This window comes from Quercus robur, chromosome 3 (assembly GCF_932294415.1).
Source record: "Quercus robur chromosome 3, dhQueRobu3.1, whole genome shotgun sequence".
Taxonomy (NCBI): Eukaryota; Viridiplantae; Streptophyta; class Magnoliopsida; order Fagales; family Fagaceae; genus Quercus; species Quercus robur.
Genome location: NC_065536.1, coordinates 31,044,871 through 31,066,053, shown reverse-complemented (window position 1 = coordinate 31,066,053; position 21,183 = coordinate 31,044,871). Strand labels below are relative to the sequence as shown.

The following is a 21,183-nucleotide window of genomic DNA, read 5'->3' as shown; positions in this document are numbered from 1 at the left end:
CTAAACAACAGACCCTTTTTCTTGTTTGTCCAACCACTCAATAATTGTATCCCAAGTATCATCTTTGTGGTCATGTCGACGAACTTGCATTGTGAGTGGCAATATGCACACCGGAACAACAGGCTTTTGGTGAAGCTCTTTTAGGAGTTTCAACCACTCAGGTTCAAGTTTCACGCAACTACGAACAATGTTCACTTCACAACCTGACACCGCTAAATTATGCTCAGTAAAATTTGAATCATTGGAGGACTTGTAAAAAAAATAATCCTTAGCCTCGAATAGTCGAAATGTCGCATTGGTAGGAAAGGTTACCCACTTGGGAGGGACAGTCATGTCCTCTGGCTTAGTTGGTGGATCATATTTGGCCTTTATCTCCGGTATTGATGAACCAATGAAAGACATGTTCCATGCATTGTTAGTATTGAAGAAGCCTCTAGATATTCCTAGCTTAGCAGCAATTGGGGGTAACCAGTAAGCAAATATGTCGTAAATAATCCAATCTGGAGTAGAATTTTCGAGGAACTGAGCTACACATCTTCTTGGAGACCATGATAAGCCCTTTTAAGGTCTAGCATATTATGGGGTGGGATGTCCATAGTGGCCTCTGAATTTTCAGGGAGACTGTTGTCGTTGTGTAAAAGGAGTTGCACCAAAGTTATTGAATCAGCTAAATATGGAGGGAGTTTTGGGAGGCGTTGAATGTTTCTAGGGGTGGCCAGGTAGGAGACCCGATGACCTTTTTGGGCTATGTTCTTGGCAAGATCTAAAAATGGAATCATGTGACCAAAGGCTGGCCATGGGAGCATGGCTATGTGGAGTTTTTGGGTTTGATCAGCCATGAAAATCACACGGAAAATACAGAGTTATTTTAATAGTTTTTTTCAGTCTTTGCTTTGCCATATAAATAGCAATACTTGAGATTACTACGTATTGATGTTGTGAACTACTCAAGTCTTGGCCATACATCTCACCTAACAATACCTTGAGTTAATTAAGCTTAACTTAAAAGCCGCCAAAAAAAAAAAATCTGAACCTAAAATCAAACTAACTGGAATTTAAAATTATAAACTGCGATAGGTTGTGAGTGGTGGCCGCACCATAATAGGTCATTATGGAATTTGAGGACAGAATACTCTCACACAAGCTGTTGGTTGATTACTTTGTGTGAGTATTGGGTTTTTTACTAGGTTTTAGTAGGGTTTATTTAGTACCATTATAGGCATGAAATTTAAGGTGAAAAGCTACCTTGTGATGTCAGCCATGACATTCATAAGCCAACCTAAGCTCAAACCTAGGTGTAGCTTAAATGTTAAAATCCCATCTAAGGTTTGGAAAATCACCACTTTAAGCTAATCTAAGCAGCCACATGCCTAACCAAGATAAATTTATAACAAAAGAGGGGAAGGTACAGTATAGCCAACAAAAGTACCTAAGCCCGCAATTCAACTTCATGGCCTACTTTACGAGAGAGAGTGCTGCGACTTAAATAATGCTCCCAAGTGCAGGATTGTCGCGAAGTAATAACTCGGTAAGTCCGAGATCGAATCTACAGGGAAAAGGGAATTGATTAGCAAACCACAAGAGAATAAAACAAAAATAATAAAGTTTAATTGAAGAAATTTTTAATAGTTTAGTGAAAGTAATTTAAATTAGGTGAAAATAACAATATATTAAGGCGTTAAGGTTTAGGGATCCACACACAACACATCTATTAGTAGTCTTAACAATATTTATTTTATAACTCAACTAAAATTCATACAAAGGATGATTTTAGTCGGATAATTTAACAATAAAAACTCGAGAATTAATTATCTAAGGTAGTTTCATACAATTGATTGATTTTTGGCAAAACAAAACTAGTGAATTAGTTCGCAAGGAATACTAAGCATTTAACATGCCTGGAGTCTACGATAAATCAAAGGATTATACAGAACTAAACACTTTTCTAGATGAGTAAAGCAATCAAAATCATAAAAACATAAGCATTAAAACCAATAAATAATTGTTAAGAACATACCAATAAACAGTTGGGTTTCACCCCTTGCCTCAACAAGGCTTCTAGCAAGCCATAACACAAATAAAACTGTAAAGAAACTTTAAGAAAACTTAAATTATGTTCTACAGCAGCTCCTCTCTGAATTTTGCCCTAAAGAGCCTACAAATAGGTCAAGGAATCCTATTACAAGTTGAATTCCCGTTTGGAGGCAATCCCAGGTTTTTAGGCTTCACTTAACTGACGTTTTTTGGCCCATTAAACTTCAGAATTAGGACTTTTCATAAACTATAAAGTTGTATCCCTTTAAGTCATCTTTCCCGCCCAACTTTAATCATCTCGATTGGACATCGGAGCCGAAAGTTATGCTCCAAATACTAACTGATGCACAGGCTGGAATCCTATTCCGAATTGGACTTAGATTAGGTGCAAATTTCTTTTGATTCCTTGCTCCAATTGGACTTGAATTTAATTGGGTTGGCCTTCTTTGACTTCATCATGGCCCTTGTAAAATTAAAGTCCATTAGCTTTCTTCTTTGCACAAATCTACTTATTTAATTTCATTATCCTACGAAAGACAAATTAACATATTAAAATTCAATTAAGCACAAAATTGATTATTTAGCATTATTCCAAAACCAATTATAAAATGCATGAATAAACTCAAAATAAGTATGATAATACTTTCTAATAATGATATAAATGTGCAAAATTAAGCTATTATCACACTCTCCAACCAGCTCATTGCTAGTCCTTAGCAATTTAAGCAACTCGAGACAAAGACACAAAATAACCAAAAAAAAAAAAATTATTAGTTTAGTAGAAATAGTTAATCAAAAGTCAAAACACTAACAACCACCAAAGATATTCCATATGCCATCTGAAAGCTCGAAAATGTGTTAAAAACACAAGAGCTGTTTAGACCCCCAAATAAAAGTTACGGCTCGATAGATTTTACACTAACTTAATTCTAAGTGCGAAATAGTGTAAATGCGAGTGGATAAACAAACAAGCTACTCTAACACATATTCATATAATCACAACAGTAAAATGAAATACAAAAGAGTAGGGAAGAAGAAAGTAAACACAGATAACACACTGATGTATTATTGAAGAGGAAACCTCAGAACTCGGTGAAAAACCTCCCCGCCGCCCTCCAAGTGGTAATCAATCCACTAGACAATCAGTTGGGATACATGGGTTAGCAAGAGACCCTCCAAACTTAATCCACTCGTTGTACCTAAACCCTCTAGGCTTCTACTCCAACAAGACTTCTCGGAATCGTGTCTTGTCTAGCTCTCCAGATCCCGCAACAAGCTCCATGTTGCATCTACCATCCTTGGCTTCTTCCAATGCTTTCCAATAGCACCAAAATCTCACTTGACACTTTGAAAGGGTGTGGTAAGTATTTGGGCTATCAACCTCTCAATGGTGTATTGAAATGGAGAGGTCGGAGTTGAGGAAATCCACAAGCTTATGTGTAGAGATATATGGGTATGATAATCTCTAACTCTCAAGGTGTTTGGTTAGGGTTTCCTCTCAGAAGCACTCCTTAACATTTGTGGGTAATGTGGGTATATATAGTGTGGGTACAAAAAGTGTCTATCAGATAATACAGTTTGGCAGAACAGAATGTTTTGTAGGTATCTCATGGGAAGGCCTTACCCTTAAGATACTCGCGAAACACAGCTGTCTCCATCTATATTAACTCTTCACATTCCATTCATGTGCAAGACACATGCTTCACTTCGCGGGATGCTTAGTCGCGAGCTACCTGCGAAAAATCTTCTGGCTTCAATTGCTTGAGTCCTCACACTCTCTCTTTCTATCACACAACCCTTACAATCAAATCCTATAATAAATACAAGGTACAAAAGATTGAATAAAATTACAATCAATTTGGCACGGAATAAAAGCCAACATAATACATATTTGTAAATCACAACTTTACAGTCTCCCCCTTTAGCTATTTCGTGACAAAACCCCTAAAATAGACTCTAGACTTAAACGTGAGTCTGGGAACAATGGCAAAACTCACTCACACCTAATCTAGAAATTGTGAAGCACTTGCACGTTTATACCTGTAACCTGAAACACTCACACACAAACAAAATTTTCATTAAGCTTATGACAAGTTGAATACAAGATATGAACATGAGCAAGCATAGTGCGATCAAGTATGTAAACATTAGATATCACGTAAACAAAAACTTGATCAAACAAGTTCAGTCATTAAAGAATGACTACAATGAACATTTAGCAAGTAAGTGTTCATCCGGACATGCAAACAAAGAGTAATTGCTTATGATCACTTGTATGTCCAACACACAACCAATGCAAAATACGTGAAGTATATGCATCTAGGAACAAGATCCTACTAGGGCACAAGTGTAAAGTACTCAAGACATATTGACAATATCTTAAAAGCACACAAAAAATGCTACAAAGCATTGAGATAATCACAAACTGAATATAAACTGAAAATAAACACAAAGTGTACTGAAGTTTTAAGCAAACACAGTAAAAGCATAAACATAACCCAGCAGTTATATAAGCTAAAAATAAACACAAGTAAACCAAACAGTAGTTACTGTCTTCTCCTCCCCCTTTCAATGCACTCCCCTTATCACTACACTCCCCCTAACAATGACACCATCTCCCCCTTTTTGTCATGGAATAACTAGTCATCATGTTCCTCTAGCTGCCTCTGAATTTGGTCCAGTTGAGTCTGAAGGGATGTGAACTTAGTGTCAAAACGAATGTGTTGGGAGCGCATGATGGTAGCTAGTCCAAATATCTTGGTAGTAATCTCTTGGAGAGTAGCCATGATGTTGTCTAGCTGTTCATCATAAACATGGGATGTAGAAGTTGAGCTTCCCTGAGTAGCATGACTTTCTTGCTTGGTATTCTTTTTAGTGTGACTCATGCTTGCATGGAGGGTGCGGATATTAATTGGACTTGGCCTTGGATAAGGGCGCTCATCTTCTGAAGGATGTACACCTTTGAGCTTTAAAATCCTTGAGATAAGGTGACAGAAAGAAATACAATTCCTTGAAGCAGTCCGGTCAACCGTTTTTGCCACAATGTGGAAAATATAAAAGCACACATCAATCTCTACGTCAGAGATCAAATCATGCAAGAATAATGCTTGACCAAGATTCATGTAACCAGTGCTGGACAGAGGGTAAAGGTTGCTAAACATGATCATCGTGAGCAGCCTTAATTCAGGAGAAAGAAATGCCACACTTATTGACTTCCCATTGGAGGAAAATTCCAAATTCGCTCCTAAAACTTCCCAAAGAATCTCCTCATCCAGATTCAGTTCATCATATACCGGTGGGATGGGTAATATTGGCTTGTTGATGTGTAGAATGTCGGCCAAGTAGACGGGTGTGACTAAGAACCACTTTCCTATCACCCAACACTTGATTTCCTCTCCTTCAACAAAGGCATTTGCATAGAATTCTTTCACTAAGTTTTTGTATGCATCCTCAAGATTTGAGAGAAGAAAATTCCAATCTTTGGTGGCAAACCATATTGGAATATTCATATCTAGGAGAGAGTGTTGATCAACGGCTCTTTCAACCAGCAATGGAGCATCTCGAAATTGGCTCATGTAGGTCTGGAATGCAGCATAAGATCTGAACAAATCAAGATTATACACTCCTGTGGAAAAACAAGTAATCTTTGACTTTGGTGAAGGTTCATCAACATCAATTATCGACTCTTTCCCTTTGTTGCAACCTCCTTTCACAGTTGAGCTTTTAAACAGAGACATCTGCATAGGAGATGACATAAATAGAAAGGAAGGAAGTGCAAAAACACAAACATAGAACACAAAACTCGAATAGATTCAAGTTAGTTCAAAACAAAGGTAAAACAACCTAAAACAGAGCAAACAAACACAAAACAGCATGCTATAAGTGTTCAACCATGTAAACAACAGCAAAATTCATGAAGTGAATCACTATGCATGTGTGTGTCTGTGCTGAGCATAAGGTGTGCAACATGAGATGCATGTGATGTGCCCAATGTGTAAAACATAGGCAAAGTGTGTGAAACAACTAGGCAGTGACCAAAACAGGTGAAACAAAGTCAAACAAGTGTAAACCCAAAAATTGGAATTCACTTGAAACCAATTTAGCACAAAAATGTCACTAGGACATTTTGTCAAGCACTTGACATGCTACAATGCACAACTGTTATGAAGAATGCATGAACAGATTGAAAAATGCCTCAATACAAACTTAAAATGCCTCAAGGGGCCAACACAAAAGAACAATCAACAAATGGGACTCAGCCCAATCAAAGATGTTGAAAAATTTTCACAAAACTGCGAACCCCAACCCAATTTTCGAAAACCCCCAAATTTTAAAACCCAAAGCTAAAATTTCTGCATAATCTTAGAAAAATAATAAAAGAAAGTATAAGAAACTCATACCTTGAAGATGATTTGCAAAAAAAAACTTGAAATTGATGGGGTTTTGAAGAAAAATAAGCTTTGGGTTGAAGGGTGGTTCGAGAGAGGTTTAGCGAGGGAAATGAGAGTGTTTGAAAACCTGTCACATTTGCTACATAAAAACTGAAAACACGGGTTTTTCGCAGGTTAGATAATAGTGAGACAATCGCGAGAAAGTCACGAGATATACTAAAACTTTCGCGAGAAGCTCTTAGTCGCAAACCAGTCGCGATACAGTCATGATAGCTTTTGTATGAAATTTGGAAATTTCTAGCTTTTTGCCTAAAAAACATTTTGCGAGAAGAGTTTAGTTGTGAAATACTCGCAAGGCAGTAGCGAGACTTTCTGTATGAAAATGTGACTTTTTAATTTCCCTTAGGCACATTTCGTGTGAAGCCCTCAGTAGTGAGCTTCTCGTGAAAAGGCCTTTGAACTAGTTTTTGAAGAAAAACACAAAAATGCATTTTGAACAAAAACTAAAAGCACAAAAGTATAAAATCACTTTCAAAAACATATAAAACACTCAAAAATCTTTTTGAGTTTGATTAGCAAGTATTTGAGCATACACATCACATTTGAACATGTACAATCACACAAATGAGATAAGCATTATCTGAACAAAGTCTTGTGTGTTGTGTGTGAGTATCAAATGTGGAATAGTCCATAGACCAGAGTGAAACTTCAATGATCAATTCAATCAAGTCATACACAACCGGTACAAAATCAAGTAGTTAATCTCAATTATAGAAATGAACATATATGGCCTCCCATATAATGAATGATTACAAAACTTAGAAGCTTTTCATTTGGCTTCTGCATAAATCATAACAATTGATCCTTTTTGGATTATACATTTCTTTTTGAAAAATCAGTGCTTGAAATTTTTGATAGTTCAACATGTAGAGTTAGCCTTTGGTTTTTTGAGCACCATACATTTTAATACAAAAGTTGTTTTCCCTTTTTCCTAGTCAAATACTAGTATGTGCGACAGGCTTTGCCTGCTCATTATCTCTTTTCATTTGGAGATTTACATTTGGAGAACTCTATAGCAAAAACATAAAAATAAAGTGGGAAGAGATATAGACACAAGTCTATACAAGTCTCAAGACCATTAAGACTATTGACCAATCATTCATGACAAGCTTGAAGATCTATTTACAATAATCACACATAGATTTCAAGATTTCTCCCACACAGATAAATGTGCATACATAACAATCTAGGCTCATACATGCACTACACCATTAGTACGAAGGTACTAAGCCAAACTCATATGTGATATACACAACACAAGCGATTAAACTTTTTGAAGATTTTTCAATTTTTATGGGTTTTTGAATTTTTGAACACACTCAAAAATAAAACAAGAAGAGTAAGATAAACAAAAACAGGTAAAAAAAAAAAAAAATCTAAAAACTAAGCATGTGAGACCTACACCAATGATGAGCAACAATGAGCAAAATAGGTTCACAGAAAAGATAGAGTTCAAGGAATGATACCAACACCAATAGTCTTACGCAAAGACTCAAACCTTGGACCATCAAGAGGTTTAGTAAAGATGTCTACCTTCTGGTTGTTAGTGTTGATGAACTCCAAATACACAGTCTTTTCCTCTACCAAATCTCGAATGAAGTGATACCGGATCTCGATATGCTTTGATTTTGAGTGTTGAACTGGGTTTTTGGACAAATTTATGGCACTTGTATTGTCACAGAACACACACATAGTGTCTTGAGTGATTCCATAACCATATAGAAGCTTCTTCATCCATAATAATTGTGCAGCACAACTCGCCGCTGCAATGTACTCATCTTCAACCGTTGATAGAGAAACTGAATTTTGCTTTTTGCTCATCCAAGACACTAGGTTATTTCCAAGGTAGAAGCAACCACCGGAAGTGCTTTTCCTGTCATCAATGCACTCGGCCCAGTCAGCGTCAGAATATCCAGCTAGGCACTCATTCGAGTCTCTTGAATACCAGATTCCATAATTAGATGTGCCATTTATGTAGTGGATAATTCGTTTGATTGTTGTCAAGTGTGACTCTTTGGGTGCTGCCTGAAATCGAGCACATACTCCTACACTAAACGCGATGTCTGGTCTGCTAGCAATGAGGTAGAGAAGACTACTGATCATGCTTCGATAAAGTGTTGGATCCACTTCCACACCTGCTGCATCATGACTCAGTTTTGCTGAGGAACTCATTAGAGTGGAAGTGTGTTTCTTAGAGTCTAGGCCGAATCTCTTTACAAGATTTTTGGCATATTTCTCTTGAGAGATAAATATCCTATCTTCCCATTGTTTCACTTGAAGCCCTAGGAACTAGTTTAACTCTCCCGCCATGCTCATCTCAAACTCCCTTTTCATTTCTTCTGAGAATTCATGAGCTAGGTGATCGATTGTGAATCCAAAGACAATATCATCCACATATACTTAAGCACAAGGAGAGATTTCTCATCTCTTTTGACAAACAAAGTTTGATTGGCTTGACCTCTCTTGAAACCATGTTCCAAGAGTTATGTGGTGAGGCGATCATACCAAGCTCTTGGTGCTTATTTCAACCCATATAATGCCTTCTTCAGCCTTAACACATGATCCGGAAAGTGAGGATCTTGAAACCCCTTTAATTGTTCAACAAACACTTCTTCGTTTAAAAACCCATTCAAGAAAGCACTATTCACGTCCATTTGATATAACTTGAAGTTCATAATGCATGCTATGGAGAGAAGAATTCTGATTGACTCTAGTCTTGCAACTGGAGCAAAAGATTCATTAAAGTCTATGCCTTCAACTTGAGTATATCCTTGAGCCACCAATCTAGACTTGTTTCGGACAATTTCACCATCTTCATCAGTCTTGTTCTTGAAGATCCACTTGGTGTCGATTACATGTGTATCCTTTGGCCTTGGCACTAACTCCCATACATCATTTCTAACAAATTGATGCAACTCTTGGTGCATGGACTCTACCCAATTCTCATCCTTCAAGGCTTCCTCCACTTTCTTTGGTTCAAATTGAGCAAGATAGCAGTTGTATGTCACATGATTTGCACTATAGGCTGGTCATTTTCTCAATCAAATTCCTTCATCCAAATCACCAATGATATTTCTTAAGGGATGATTGAGAGTTACCCTTGACGATGGTCTCTTGGAAGTGGAAGGTTCCTCATCACGAGAGATCGGAGGCTGAACTTCAGGAGAGGTGAGTGGACTAAAAGATCCTTGAGTTGATCTAGTCTCCCTTCTTGATATAGGAGGTGTAAACTCCTTTTCTGATGATTCTTTCTTAGCATCCTCACCTTGAGATATGTTGTCATCACCCTCATTCTTCTTAAGATTCGGTCCTTCACCATCATCATTAATATCCTTTTCAGAGATAGTGTCATCGATGACCACATTTATTGATTCCATCACCATCTTAGTGCGCTTATTGAGAATATAACACTTGCTTCCAAATACTCGAAAGTATTTCACCTTCGGCTTCCTGTCTCTCCAAATTTCATACGATGTCTTCTTTGTTCCTGCCTGGAAGTAAATCCTATTCCCAATGTGACACGAAGTATTTACTGCTTCAACCCAAAACTTCTGTGGAATGCTTTTGTTTAGTAACATTACTCTTGCCATTTCTTGAATCACCCTGTTCTTTCTTTCAACCACCCCATTCTGTTGTGGAGTTTTTGGAGCTGAAAATTCCTTCTTGATGCTGTGTTCGTTGCAAAATGCTTCAAACTTTGCATTTTCAAATTCCTTTCCATGATCACTTTTGAATTTAACTATGGGAACTCCTTTTTCATTTTGCAGCCTCTTGCATAGCCTTTCCATCTTGTCACATGCTTCCAACTTCTCTCTAAGAAATTCCACCTAAGAATATCTTAAGAAATCGTCAACAACCACCATAATATAGCGCTTTCCACCCATGCTTTGTATTCTTGTTGGACCCATTAGATCCACATGTAGCAACTCCAAAGGGCAAGAAGTAGCAACCACATTTACTTTCAGATGGCTTGACTTTGTTTGTTTTCCCAATTGACATGGACCACAAACGTTCTTCTCAATTTTTCCAAACTTTGGTAAACCAATCATAGCTTCAAGCTTTGAGACTTTTGCCACTTGTTTATAATTAGCATGTCCAAGTCTTTGATGCCACAACTCCAAAAGGTTCACTCGAGCACTTCGACATGCTATGCTTGGTTTAGGAATGACCCCATAACAATTATCGGTCGTTCTCAGTCCCTTCAAAACCTGAACACCTTCTTCATTTAGGATTAGACATCCTTTCTTTGAAAATTGGACTAAGAAGTCTTCATCACAAATCTAAGTGACACTCAGCAAGTTCACTTTCAATCCTTTAATGTACAGCACATCTGTTAACAAAGGCAGTCCTGGAATATCCATGGTTCCCTTTCTAAGAACTTGTGAGTGACTACCATCTCCAAATGTTACAAATCCATCTTCCTTCTCTTTAAGATTTTTGAACAAAGACTTATCTCCAATCATATGTCTTGAACAACCGCTGTCAAGCAACCACAAACATGAATTAAATACTTTCAATGCGGTATGAACAAAAAGACAAGCATGAGATAGGCATTCTTGACCATCAAAGCAGGACTCATCTTTCTTTACTTCATTCATAGATGAGTGAATTTTTCTTTTCAGACAATCTAGTTCGTCACACAAATGTCTATTCCTTTTCTTATATTTGTCAATTAAGGAATTTGACTCACACAAGCTATTATGAATATCATGATTCCTATGAACTAGTGATTTCAGCATGTGTATAAAGATTCTAGCATGTTTCTTTGATTTGAATAACTCTAAAAATTCATTACTAGAACAATCTCCAAAAATGCTCATAGAGTCATTTTCACAAACACCTTTACTATGCTTCATGTTGGTCTTTAGCATATCACTTTCCATGACAAACCAAGAGGGTGTAGGATCACACTCAGGTATTTAAACCACAGCGAGTGTACCTGCTTTGATACCAATTGAAAGCTCAAAAATGTGTTAAAAACACAAGAGCTGTTTAGACCCCCCAAATAAAAGTTACAGCTCGATAGATTTTACACTAACTTAATTCTAAGTGCGAAATAGTGTAAATGCGAGGGGATAAACAAACAAGCTACTCTAACACGTATTAATATAATCACAACAATAAAATGAAATGCAAAAAAGTAGGGAAGAAGAAAGTAAAAACAGATAACACGCCGATGTGTTATCGAAGAGGAAATCAAAGAACTCGGCGAAAAACCTCTCCACTGCCCACCAAGCGGTAATCGATCCACTAGACAATCAGTTGGGATACATGGGTTAGCAAGAGACTCTCCAAGCCTAATCTACCCGCTGTACCTAAGCCCTCCAAACTTCTACTCTAACAAGGTTTCTCGGAACTGTGTCTTGTCTAGCTCTCTGGATCCCGCAACAAGCTCCATGTTGCATCTGCCATCCTTGGTTTCTTCCAATGCTTCCCAGCAGCACCAAAACCTCACTTGACACTCTGAAAGGGTGTGGTAAGTGTTTGGGCTGTCAACCTTTCAATGGTATGGAAATGGAGAGGTAGGAGTTGAGGAAATCCATAAGCTTATGTGTAGAGATATATGGGTATGATAATCTCTAACTCTCAAGGTGTTTGACTAGGGTTTTCTCTCAGAAGCACTCCTTAACATTTGTGAGTAATGTGAGTATATATAGTGTGGGTACAGAAAGTGTGTATTAGATAGTACAATCTGGCAGAACAGAATGTTTTGCGGGTGTCTCGCGGGAAGGCCTTACCTGCGAGATACTCGCGAAACACAGCTATCTCCATCTGTACTAACTCTTCGTATTCCAATCATGTGCAACTTCGCGGGATGCTTAGTTGCGAGCTACCCGCAAAAAATTTTCTGGCTTCAATTGCTTGAGTCTTCACACTCTCTCTTTCTATCACACAACCCTTACAATCAAATCCCACAATAAATACAGGGTACAAAAGATGGAATAAAATTACAATCAAATTTGGCACGGAATAAAAGCCAGCAGAATACATATTTGTAAATCACAACTTTACACCATCAATACTTAGTGTGTGAATAGTTTAGCCAACATAAACACAACCTTAGTCTTAAGATAAAATATGGCTTGAATTTCTATCCAAAGTTATGCTTCAACTCAAATCTCATAGTTGTTAACACTCAACAAATAAAATCACTCCGAAAAGGGTGTGACACTCTCAAACATATGTGAGTAGAATAATATAGAACAAAGACTAATATCTCACATATAAATAATATGAAGAACAGTGAAGCAAAATAAAGGATATTTATAGTCTCATGAAAGGATGCAAACACTAAGAATATTACACCACACACATTGATTAGTCATGTCAAGATCCAAACCATACTTCCTTAAGATCAAATAGGGCTTTCATTGGTACGTAATGTAAGGTAAAGAGGAGGAATTTAGAACAAAAGGTATAGATAAAAATAAAAAGTGTTCCCAAGAATAATTAGAGAGACAACTTCTTTTGAATATATGACAATTAATTTATTCTCTCAAGTTTATTGAATATCTCACTTTCACTTTTTTTTTTTCTTTTTTTCTTCAAAATTTCATCAACAAATTCATTCTCTATTTCTTCCTCTTTTACATTCCCTTTTTTTTTCAACATTTTTCCTTTTCTGTTTATGACTCTTTTTATTTTAAATTTTTTTTTTTGAGTGAGTCCTCCTTTTCTTCCAACTATTTCACCACAAATTTATTGTAATCAAACAATTTGATTGCATTCATTCTTGGAACACCTTAGGAAAGGGTTTGAGAAAGAACGGCTAAAACAATAGGCTCAAATGGGTGACTAGTGGTAATGTATCAAGAAAGAAAATAATAAAGGCTCAAAATTAACAAAGATGGCCTAAAATCATCTCTTAAGGATTGGGATAGTTCTTCAAAATCCATGACTTTAACATATTTAGGTGTGGCATAAAATTTGATGAATTCTTAGCATCCGACCAATTCAAAGAATAATGAGACTATGCAACAACAAAGTTATGTGCTTCCAAATGAAAAATGAGGTAAAAAGAAAATAACCCTCTAAAAAAATGAATGGCTCAAGAACTCACTTGGGTTATAGTCTCTACATTTTATTTTCAAGATTTTCAAAGTCATCTCTATCTCTCAACCAAGAAACATGTTCATGTGGCTAAAGTGCATGTGCATACTAGTTGAGCATGAAAAACTGTGGAATTGTTTAGATAGAAGTAGCATAAAGAACTTTGACTTAAAACTCTTGCTAAAGCAACACTTTTTTTTTTTTTTTTTTAAATTGGACTAAAAACAAAAACAAAAATCACTAAAAACAACCCAAAAAAAAAATTAACATAAAAAAAAACCAAATGCAAATCATCTCAAGTTCCTTCCCCCAACCTAAAACTTATATTGTCCTCAATGATAACAAAGAAAAACAATCAAGAGTAGAGATTACAGAGAGTACCTTGAAGAGATGAACAAAAAAAAAAAAAAAACTTTAACACCTACAAAAGGGGCTAGAAAACAAAACAACAAAAATAATAAAAAGAAAAAAAAAAAAAAAAAAAAAAAAAAAAAAAAAAAAACACAATCTAAACTACGACACAAATACTAATGCGAATTGCTTGGCAAGTCTTGATAAATGGGATCCTCCAAATTAATGGATTCCTCCTCTTGTGAAAAATTCTCAAGAAATGGCTTAAGACGTTGTCCATTCACCTTAAATATGTTACCATTCTTAGGATTTTCAATTTCTATGGAACCATGGGGGAAAACACTTTTAACAATGAAAGGACCAGTCCATCTAGATCTCAATTTTTCGGAGAACAAATGTAACCTAGAATCATGAAAAACCTTCATTCTTTCTTTAGAAATCCTAGAATTCTCATATGCATCACGCCGAATTTCTTCCAACTCATTCAATTACAATTTTCTCAATGAACTAGCCTTGTCTAAGTTAAAGTTAAACATCTTTATTGCCCAATATGATTTATGTTCCAATTCCACAGGCAAGTGACAAGCTTTACCATAAACAAGTCTATAGGGAGACATACCAAGAATATTTTTAGTGGCAGTGCGATATGCCCAAAGTGCATCATTCAACCTCAAAGACCAATCTTTACGATTTGGGTTATCTGTCTTCTCCAAAATTTGTTTAATCTCCCTATTGGCAAGTTCAACTTGTCCACTTGTTTGTGGGTGATATGGGGTGGCAACCTTGTGTGCTATGCAATATTTTCTCATTAATGTCTCAAAAGGTCGGTTGCAAAAGTGCTAAGCCCCCATCACTAATAATTGCCCTAGGGATGCCAAACCTTGACAAAACATTTTCCTTTCAAAATTTCAAAACAATTTTGTGATCATTCTTTTTGCAAGGAATAGCCTTAACCCATTTTAAAACATAATCTACAACCACTAGAATGTAAAGATATCCAAAAGAAGGAGAGAACGAACCCATGAAATCTATGCCCCAACAATCAAAAATTTCAACAACTAAAATTGGGTTTAAAGGCATCATATTTCTACGAGTTACAAGACTTACAAGATTTGAAAAAAATGATGAGTGTCTTTAAACATATTAGGCCAATAAAAACCACATTGCAAAATCTTTGCAACAGTTTTCCTTGAAGAAAAGTGGCCTCCACAAGCTTCATTATGACATAAGGAGATGACACTAAATATTTCATTATCAGGGACACATCTCCTAATGATTTGATCTGGAAAGTACTTAAATAAATAAGGATCATCATAGAAAAAATTGCGTACCTCAACCATGAAGCATTTCTTATCTTGAGCACTCCAGTGAGATGGTGTTTGGCCTGTGACAAGAAAATTGACAATATCAGCATACCAAGGCAAAGTAGAGATGGAAAACAATTGTTCATCAGGGATTGAATCCCTAATGGGCAATGCATCCATGGATTCGTTAAAAGTGAGGCACGACAGATGATCTGTCACCACATTTTCTACTCCCTTTTTATCTTTGATGGTGATATTAAATTCTTGTAGTAGAAGAATCCATCTAATCAACCTTGGCTTTGCATCCTTCTTTGAAAGAAGATATTTTAAAGATGCATGGTCAGTGAAAACAACAAGAGAGCTAAGAATATATGAACGGAATTTATCTAAGGCAAATACCACAGAAAGTAACTCTTTTTCAATTGTAGAATAATTCATTTGAGCTTCATTCAAAGTCTTACTTGCATAATAAATTACATGAGATTTTTTATCCTTTCTTTGCCCTAAAACAGCTCCAATCGCATAATCACTTGCATCACACATAATTTCAAAAGGTAAGTCCAATTTGGTGGTTGCATGATAGGTGTAGTGGTAAGCATGCCTTTTAGCTTATCAAAAGCTTCTTGGCAAGCTTGGGTCCATTCAAAGGGAGTATTATTTGTTAGGAGGTTACACATAGGTCTAGATATGAAACTAAAGTCTTTTATGAACCTCCTATAAAATCCAGCATGTCCTAGGAATTATCTCACATCTTTAACAGTCTTAGGTGTAGGCAAATTAGCAATCAATTCAATTTTTGCTTTATCCACCTCTATGCCTTTTGAAGAAACAATGTGGCCTAATACAATCCCTTTTGTGACCATGAAATGACACTTTTCCCAATTTAGTAGTAAATTTTTTTCTTCACACCTAGTTAAGACTTTTTGCAAAATAGAAAGGCATTCATCAAAAGAGTCACCAAACACAAAAAAAATCATCCATGAAAAACTCTAAATAATGCTTAACCATGTCACTAAAAATACTTAGCATGCATCTTTGAAAAGTGGTAGGTGCATTACATAAACCAAATGGCATCCTCCTAAATGCAAAAGTACCAAAAGGACAAGTAAATGTGGTTTTCTCTTGATCTTCAAGTGCAATTTCAATTTGATAGTACCCAGAATACCCATCTAAAAAACAATAGTACTCATGACCCGCTACTCTCTCTAAAACTTGATCCAAGAAAGGTAAAGGGAAGTGATCTTTCCTAATGACTGCATTCAATTTTCTATAATCAATACACATGCGCCAACCTGTGGTGACACGAGTTGGAATTAACTCATTATTTTTCATTTTTTATCACAGTTATTCCAGATTTCTTAAGCACCACTTGAGTAGGACTTACCCATTTACTATCAGCAATGGGGTATATGATACCCACATCTAACAATTTGAGCACTTCAATCCTAACTACCTCTTTCATTGTAGGGTTCAATCTATGTTGCATCTCCCTAGATGGTTTAGCATTGTCCTCTAAATAAATCTTGTGAGTACAAACCAATGGGCTAATTCCTTTAATGTCAGCTATGTTCCATCCTATGGCACTCTTATGTTTTCTCAAAACATTTAATAACTTACCTTCTTGCAAAGAGTCAAGTTTAAAAGATATTACCTTCTTGCATACTTGAGCTCAACGGGCAAGGGCTTCAATTCCAATTTTGGTACTTGCTCACTAGATGGCAACGACTTTATCTCACGATGTGGCAACTCCTCATATTTCAATTTCCAATTGCTTGCTTCCAATTCTTGTGCAGATTCCAAAAGATAGTGAATGTATGCAATTTCAGAATTGTCATCAAAATTAAAATCACATGAATTGACTAGACAAGCTTCTAATGGATCTGAAAAACATTTTTTGTTGAATTGTTCTTGAACAAGTGTTTCAATTAAGTCAACTTCATGCACATCCTCTTCATCCATAGGTTGCTTACAAGTATTAAAAATATTAAGTTCAAGGGTCATATTCCCCAAAGGGGAGTTTGTTAGGTTCTAAAGTTTAGGATTTTATGTATTTAGAACTCTAATGTGTATTGTTGGCAAACCACGATCAAAAAAATGTGTTTAGAAGTGTTTAAAGCTAGCTCAAAGTTGTGTGTCAATGTAAAGTTGGAATCGAGTTAAAGCAGGAAGCATTGTGCCTTTCAACCTGGCTCGATCGATCGAAAGACAAGCTCGATCGATCGAAGCTCGAGCAGAATGCTTTTCTGCAGATTCGTCCAACTCAACCCTAGTTGTTTTAAAATGTTTTTAGGGTTTCTTATTTGTCCTAAGTATAAAAGGCAAACCCTAGCCACGTTTTAGTGTTGCTCATATTTGCGGTTTGTGTAAATCTTTTGTGAGATCTAGAGGAGCTTTCCTTTACACAAACTTAGGGTTTTCAAGGAGAAGATTTATCTACGCCTTGATGATCAATTCAGTTGCTGCCATTAAAGTTTAAAGAAAACACAAGCGACTGTGCTTGTAACTGGTGGTGAATCCAAGAAAGAAGGAGTCCGTGGATTCGGAGTTTGCACGTGGTCGTGTCAGTAAGTTCTACTAGTTGGTAGCAATAAGAAGTCGAGCGTGGGGGCTTGTAGGTCTTATTGTATGAACTTCGATTCTTTCAAGATAGTGGATTCAAGTTTACCTTGAGGATAGCTAGGTCAAATCCTCCCCAGGTTTTTACCGGTTTGGTTTCCTGGGTGATCATATCATTGTCTTATTTATTTTCCGCTGCTTTGCATGATTTGATCTTTTATATTGTGATAACCTAGACATGTTTAATTGGACTAAGTAACAACTTGGCTAATTACCTAGGTTTAATCAATTGTTTAAGGGGTCTAAAAACTGTCAAATTTTAATACTCCACTTCTACAATTTATCAATGCATTAGAAGTTGCAAGAAATTGGCGTCCAAAAATCACAAATATTTGAGAATTAGCATTAGAAACAGGATGCATGTCCAAAATAATAAAGTCAACAGGAAAATAAAATTTGTCCACTTGAACCAAAACATCCTCGACAACACCCTTTGGAACAATCACAGATCAATCCGCAAGTTGTAAAATTATGGAAGTGGGTTTTAACTCACCTAGACCTAATTACTCATACATTGAATATGGCAAAAGATTCAAACTTGCCCCAAGATCAAGCAAAGCTTTCTCTATTTTTGAATTACCAATCACACATGAAATAGTGGGACAACCTGGATCTTTAAACTTTGGAGGTCTATTGTTTTGAATGATTGCACTAACTTGTTCAGTCAAAAATGCCTTCTTATGTACATTAAGCTTACGCTTAACAGTACACAAATCTTTCAAAATTTTAGCATATGATGGAATTTGCTTTATGGCATCCAAAAGAGGAATGTTCACTTTAACTTGCTTAAGCACTTCAAGGATTTCAGAATTTTGATTCAATTTTTGAGGGGAAATCAACATTTGGGGAAAAGGAGCAGGGATAGGACATCTTTCAATTTCATTAGATTTAGACTCACGGACCTCATCACTACTCTTTATTTTGGAAGACTCATCACGTGTATTGCTTTTAGGAATATCCTTTTCAATGATTTTTCCACTACGAAGAGTAGTTACAGGTTTAACCTGACTCACTTTATTTTCAGAGGAACTACAATCATCAACATAAAATTGACCTTGGGGGTTTGGTTGTGGTTGAGATGGAAACTTACCCTTTTCTATTGTGCTCATAGATGTGGTCAATTTAGTAAGAGTGCTCCTAATGTCATTTATGGCTTGTGAGTTTTGATTATTAATGGTGGATTGAGTTTGCATGAATTGTTGCAAAGTGTCCTCAAGACTCTTCTTTAGAGAGGGTTATAGGGAACAAAATTTGAAGAATCATGTGTAGGAGGTGCAACCACATTTTCATTCCTCCAACTAAAATTTGGGTGATTCCTTCACCCTGAATTGTATGTCTCTTAATAGGGGGAAGGGTGTGATTTTTTTCACCATGTTCATAGCATTTGCTTGATCATGCAACACCTCTTTAAAAGCTGGAATTGTAGGGCGGCATTCATTGGTAGGGTGTTCCATGGTCTCACAAATTCTACAAACTTCATCAATTTTAGGCACAGTATTGATTCCATTGACCTTCCTTAATTCCATCGCTTCAAGCTTCCTAGTTAGACTAGCCACCCTAGCACTAAGGTCATCATCTTCCCTAAGTTGATACTTACCACCCCCAGAGGGGTTGGTGGATGCTCTAGACCTATCTAAGGTATCAGTGGTATCCCAAGATTAGGCATTCTCAGCTAAGAGATCAAAATAATCAAAAGCCTCATTAGGATCTTTATTCAAAAATTCTCCATTGCATATCATCTCTACGAATTGGCGCATCTTTGGAGTTAAAATTTCATAGAAAAAACTAATTATACGCCAAGTTTCATAGCCATGATGTGGACAAGCATTAAGCAAATCTTTAAATCTTCCCCAACATTGATAAAATATCTCATTATCTTTTTGTGAAAAATTCATTATTTTTCTTTTAAGTGCATTAGTCCTATGAATTGGAAAAAATTTCTTTAAAAATTCAGTTTGCATCTCTTGCCAAGTACCAATTGATCTAGGTCTCAAAGAATTAAGCCAAGTTTTTGCCTTGTCTTTAAGAGGAAAAGGGAACAACTTCAACCTAATGGTCTCTTCATTACATGATTGGTCATGGAAGGTAGAACATACCTCCTCAAATTCCTTAAAGTGTAGGTAAGGATTTTCAGAATCTAAGCCATGAAATTTAGGAAGTAATGAAATCATACCGGGCTTAAAATTAAAATTATTTGCATTAGTTGGAAAAATGATGCATGATGGTGCACTACTCCTAGTAGGTTGCAAATAATCCCTAAGAGTTCTAATGGGTTGGTGAGCATGGAAGTTTTCATTATTTAAATTATTCTCATCACCATGATTACTCTCTAAGTCTGCCATGATATTAAGTATGTGAGAATGTGTGAAAGAATCAGATAAATTGCCAAACAAATTGTAAGACTCAATTCTAACCAAGCAATTATCACTATCACGACACCAAACAGGCATTCAATAGTAAAGCAAGAAAGAAAATGAAAAAGAAAAGAAAATAAAACAAAAACCTTTAACAATAAAGAGAAGTAAAAATAAAAGAAAAACTCTAAAAGAAAACTAAACTACTTAAAAAGAAAAAAATTGGAGAGATATTACCAAATATGTGAAGAAATTTAATGCCAAAAACCTCTCCAACAAAGTGGAACGCTTCTCTAATCGCCTAATCCCTGACAACGGCACCAAAAACTTGCTGCAACTTAAATAATGCTCCCAAGTGCAGGATTGTCGCGAAGTAATAACTTGGTAAGTCCGAGATTGAATCCGCAGGGAAAAGGGAATTGATTAGCAAACTACAAGAGAATAAAACTAAAATAATAAAGTTTAATTGAAGATATTTTTAATAGTTTAATGAAAGTAATTTAAATTGAGTGAAAATAACAATACATTAAGGCGCTAAGGTTTAGGGATCCACACACAACACATCTATTAGTAGTGTTAACAATATTTATTTTATAACTCAACTAAAATTCATACAAAGGATGATTTTAGTCGGATGATTTAACAATAAAAACTCGAGAATTAATTGTCTATGGTAGTTTCATGCAATTGATTGATTTTTGGCAAAACAAAACTAGCGAATTAGTTCGCAAGGAATACTAACCATTTAACGTGCCCGGAGTCTACAATAAATCAAAAGATTATACAGAACTAAACACTTTTCTAGATGAGTAAAACAATCAAAAACATAAAAACATAAGCATTAAAACCAATAAATAATTGTTAAGAACATACCAATAAACAGTTAGGTTTCACCCCTTGCCTCAACAAGGCTTCTAGCAAGCCATAACACAAATAAAATTGTAAAGAAACTTTAAGAAAACCTAAATTATGTTCTACAGCAGCTCCTCTCTGAATTTTGCCCTAAAGAGCCTACAAATAGGT

The 21,183-nt window shown here is 36.0% G+C and overlaps 2 protein-coding genes and 1 non-coding gene across 3 annotated transcripts; 1 reads left to right on the top strand and 2 right to left on the bottom strand.

The window, feature by feature from the left end:
• On the bottom strand, positions 1-839 carry LOC126719518 (putative UDP-rhamnose:rhamnosyltransferase 1). Its single transcript, XM_050422060.1, has 2 exons — positions 548-839; positions 1-500 (listed from the first exon to the last, which is right to left on the bottom strand). The coding sequence occupies exons 1-2, from the start codon at positions 837-839 to the stop codon at positions 1-3; spliced, it is 792 nt and encodes a 263-aa protein (XP_050278017.1).
• Positions 840-7,937: 7,098 nt separating this feature from the next.
• On the bottom strand, positions 7,938-8,657 carry LOC126719516 (secreted RxLR effector protein 161-like). Its single transcript, XM_050422059.1, has one exon. The coding sequence runs from the start codon at positions 8,655-8,657 to the stop codon at positions 7,938-7,940; it is 720 nt and encodes a 239-aa protein (XP_050278016.1).
• Positions 8,658-19,612: 10,955 nt separating this feature from the next.
• LOC126720082 (small nucleolar RNA R71) lies at positions 19,613-19,719 on the top strand. Its single transcript, XR_007653248.1, has one exon. It is a non-coding gene; the product is annotated as a small nucleolar RNA R71 (small nucleolar RNA).
• The last annotated feature ends 1,464 nt before the right edge of the window (positions 19,720-21,183 follow it).

Coding starts and splice junctions, on each gene's coding strand:
- LOC126719518 (XM_050422060.1), bottom strand. CDS start 839: ATGGCTGATCAAACCCAAAAACTCCACATAGCCATGCTCCCATGGCCA. Junction 501..547: donor CCTTAAAAGGGCTTATCATG/GTCTCCAAGAAG, acceptor ATTCTACTCCAG/ATTGGATTATTTACGACATA.
- LOC126719516 (XM_050422059.1), bottom strand. CDS start 8,657: ATGAGTTCCTCAGCAAAACTGAGTCATGATGCAGCAGGTGTGGAAGTG.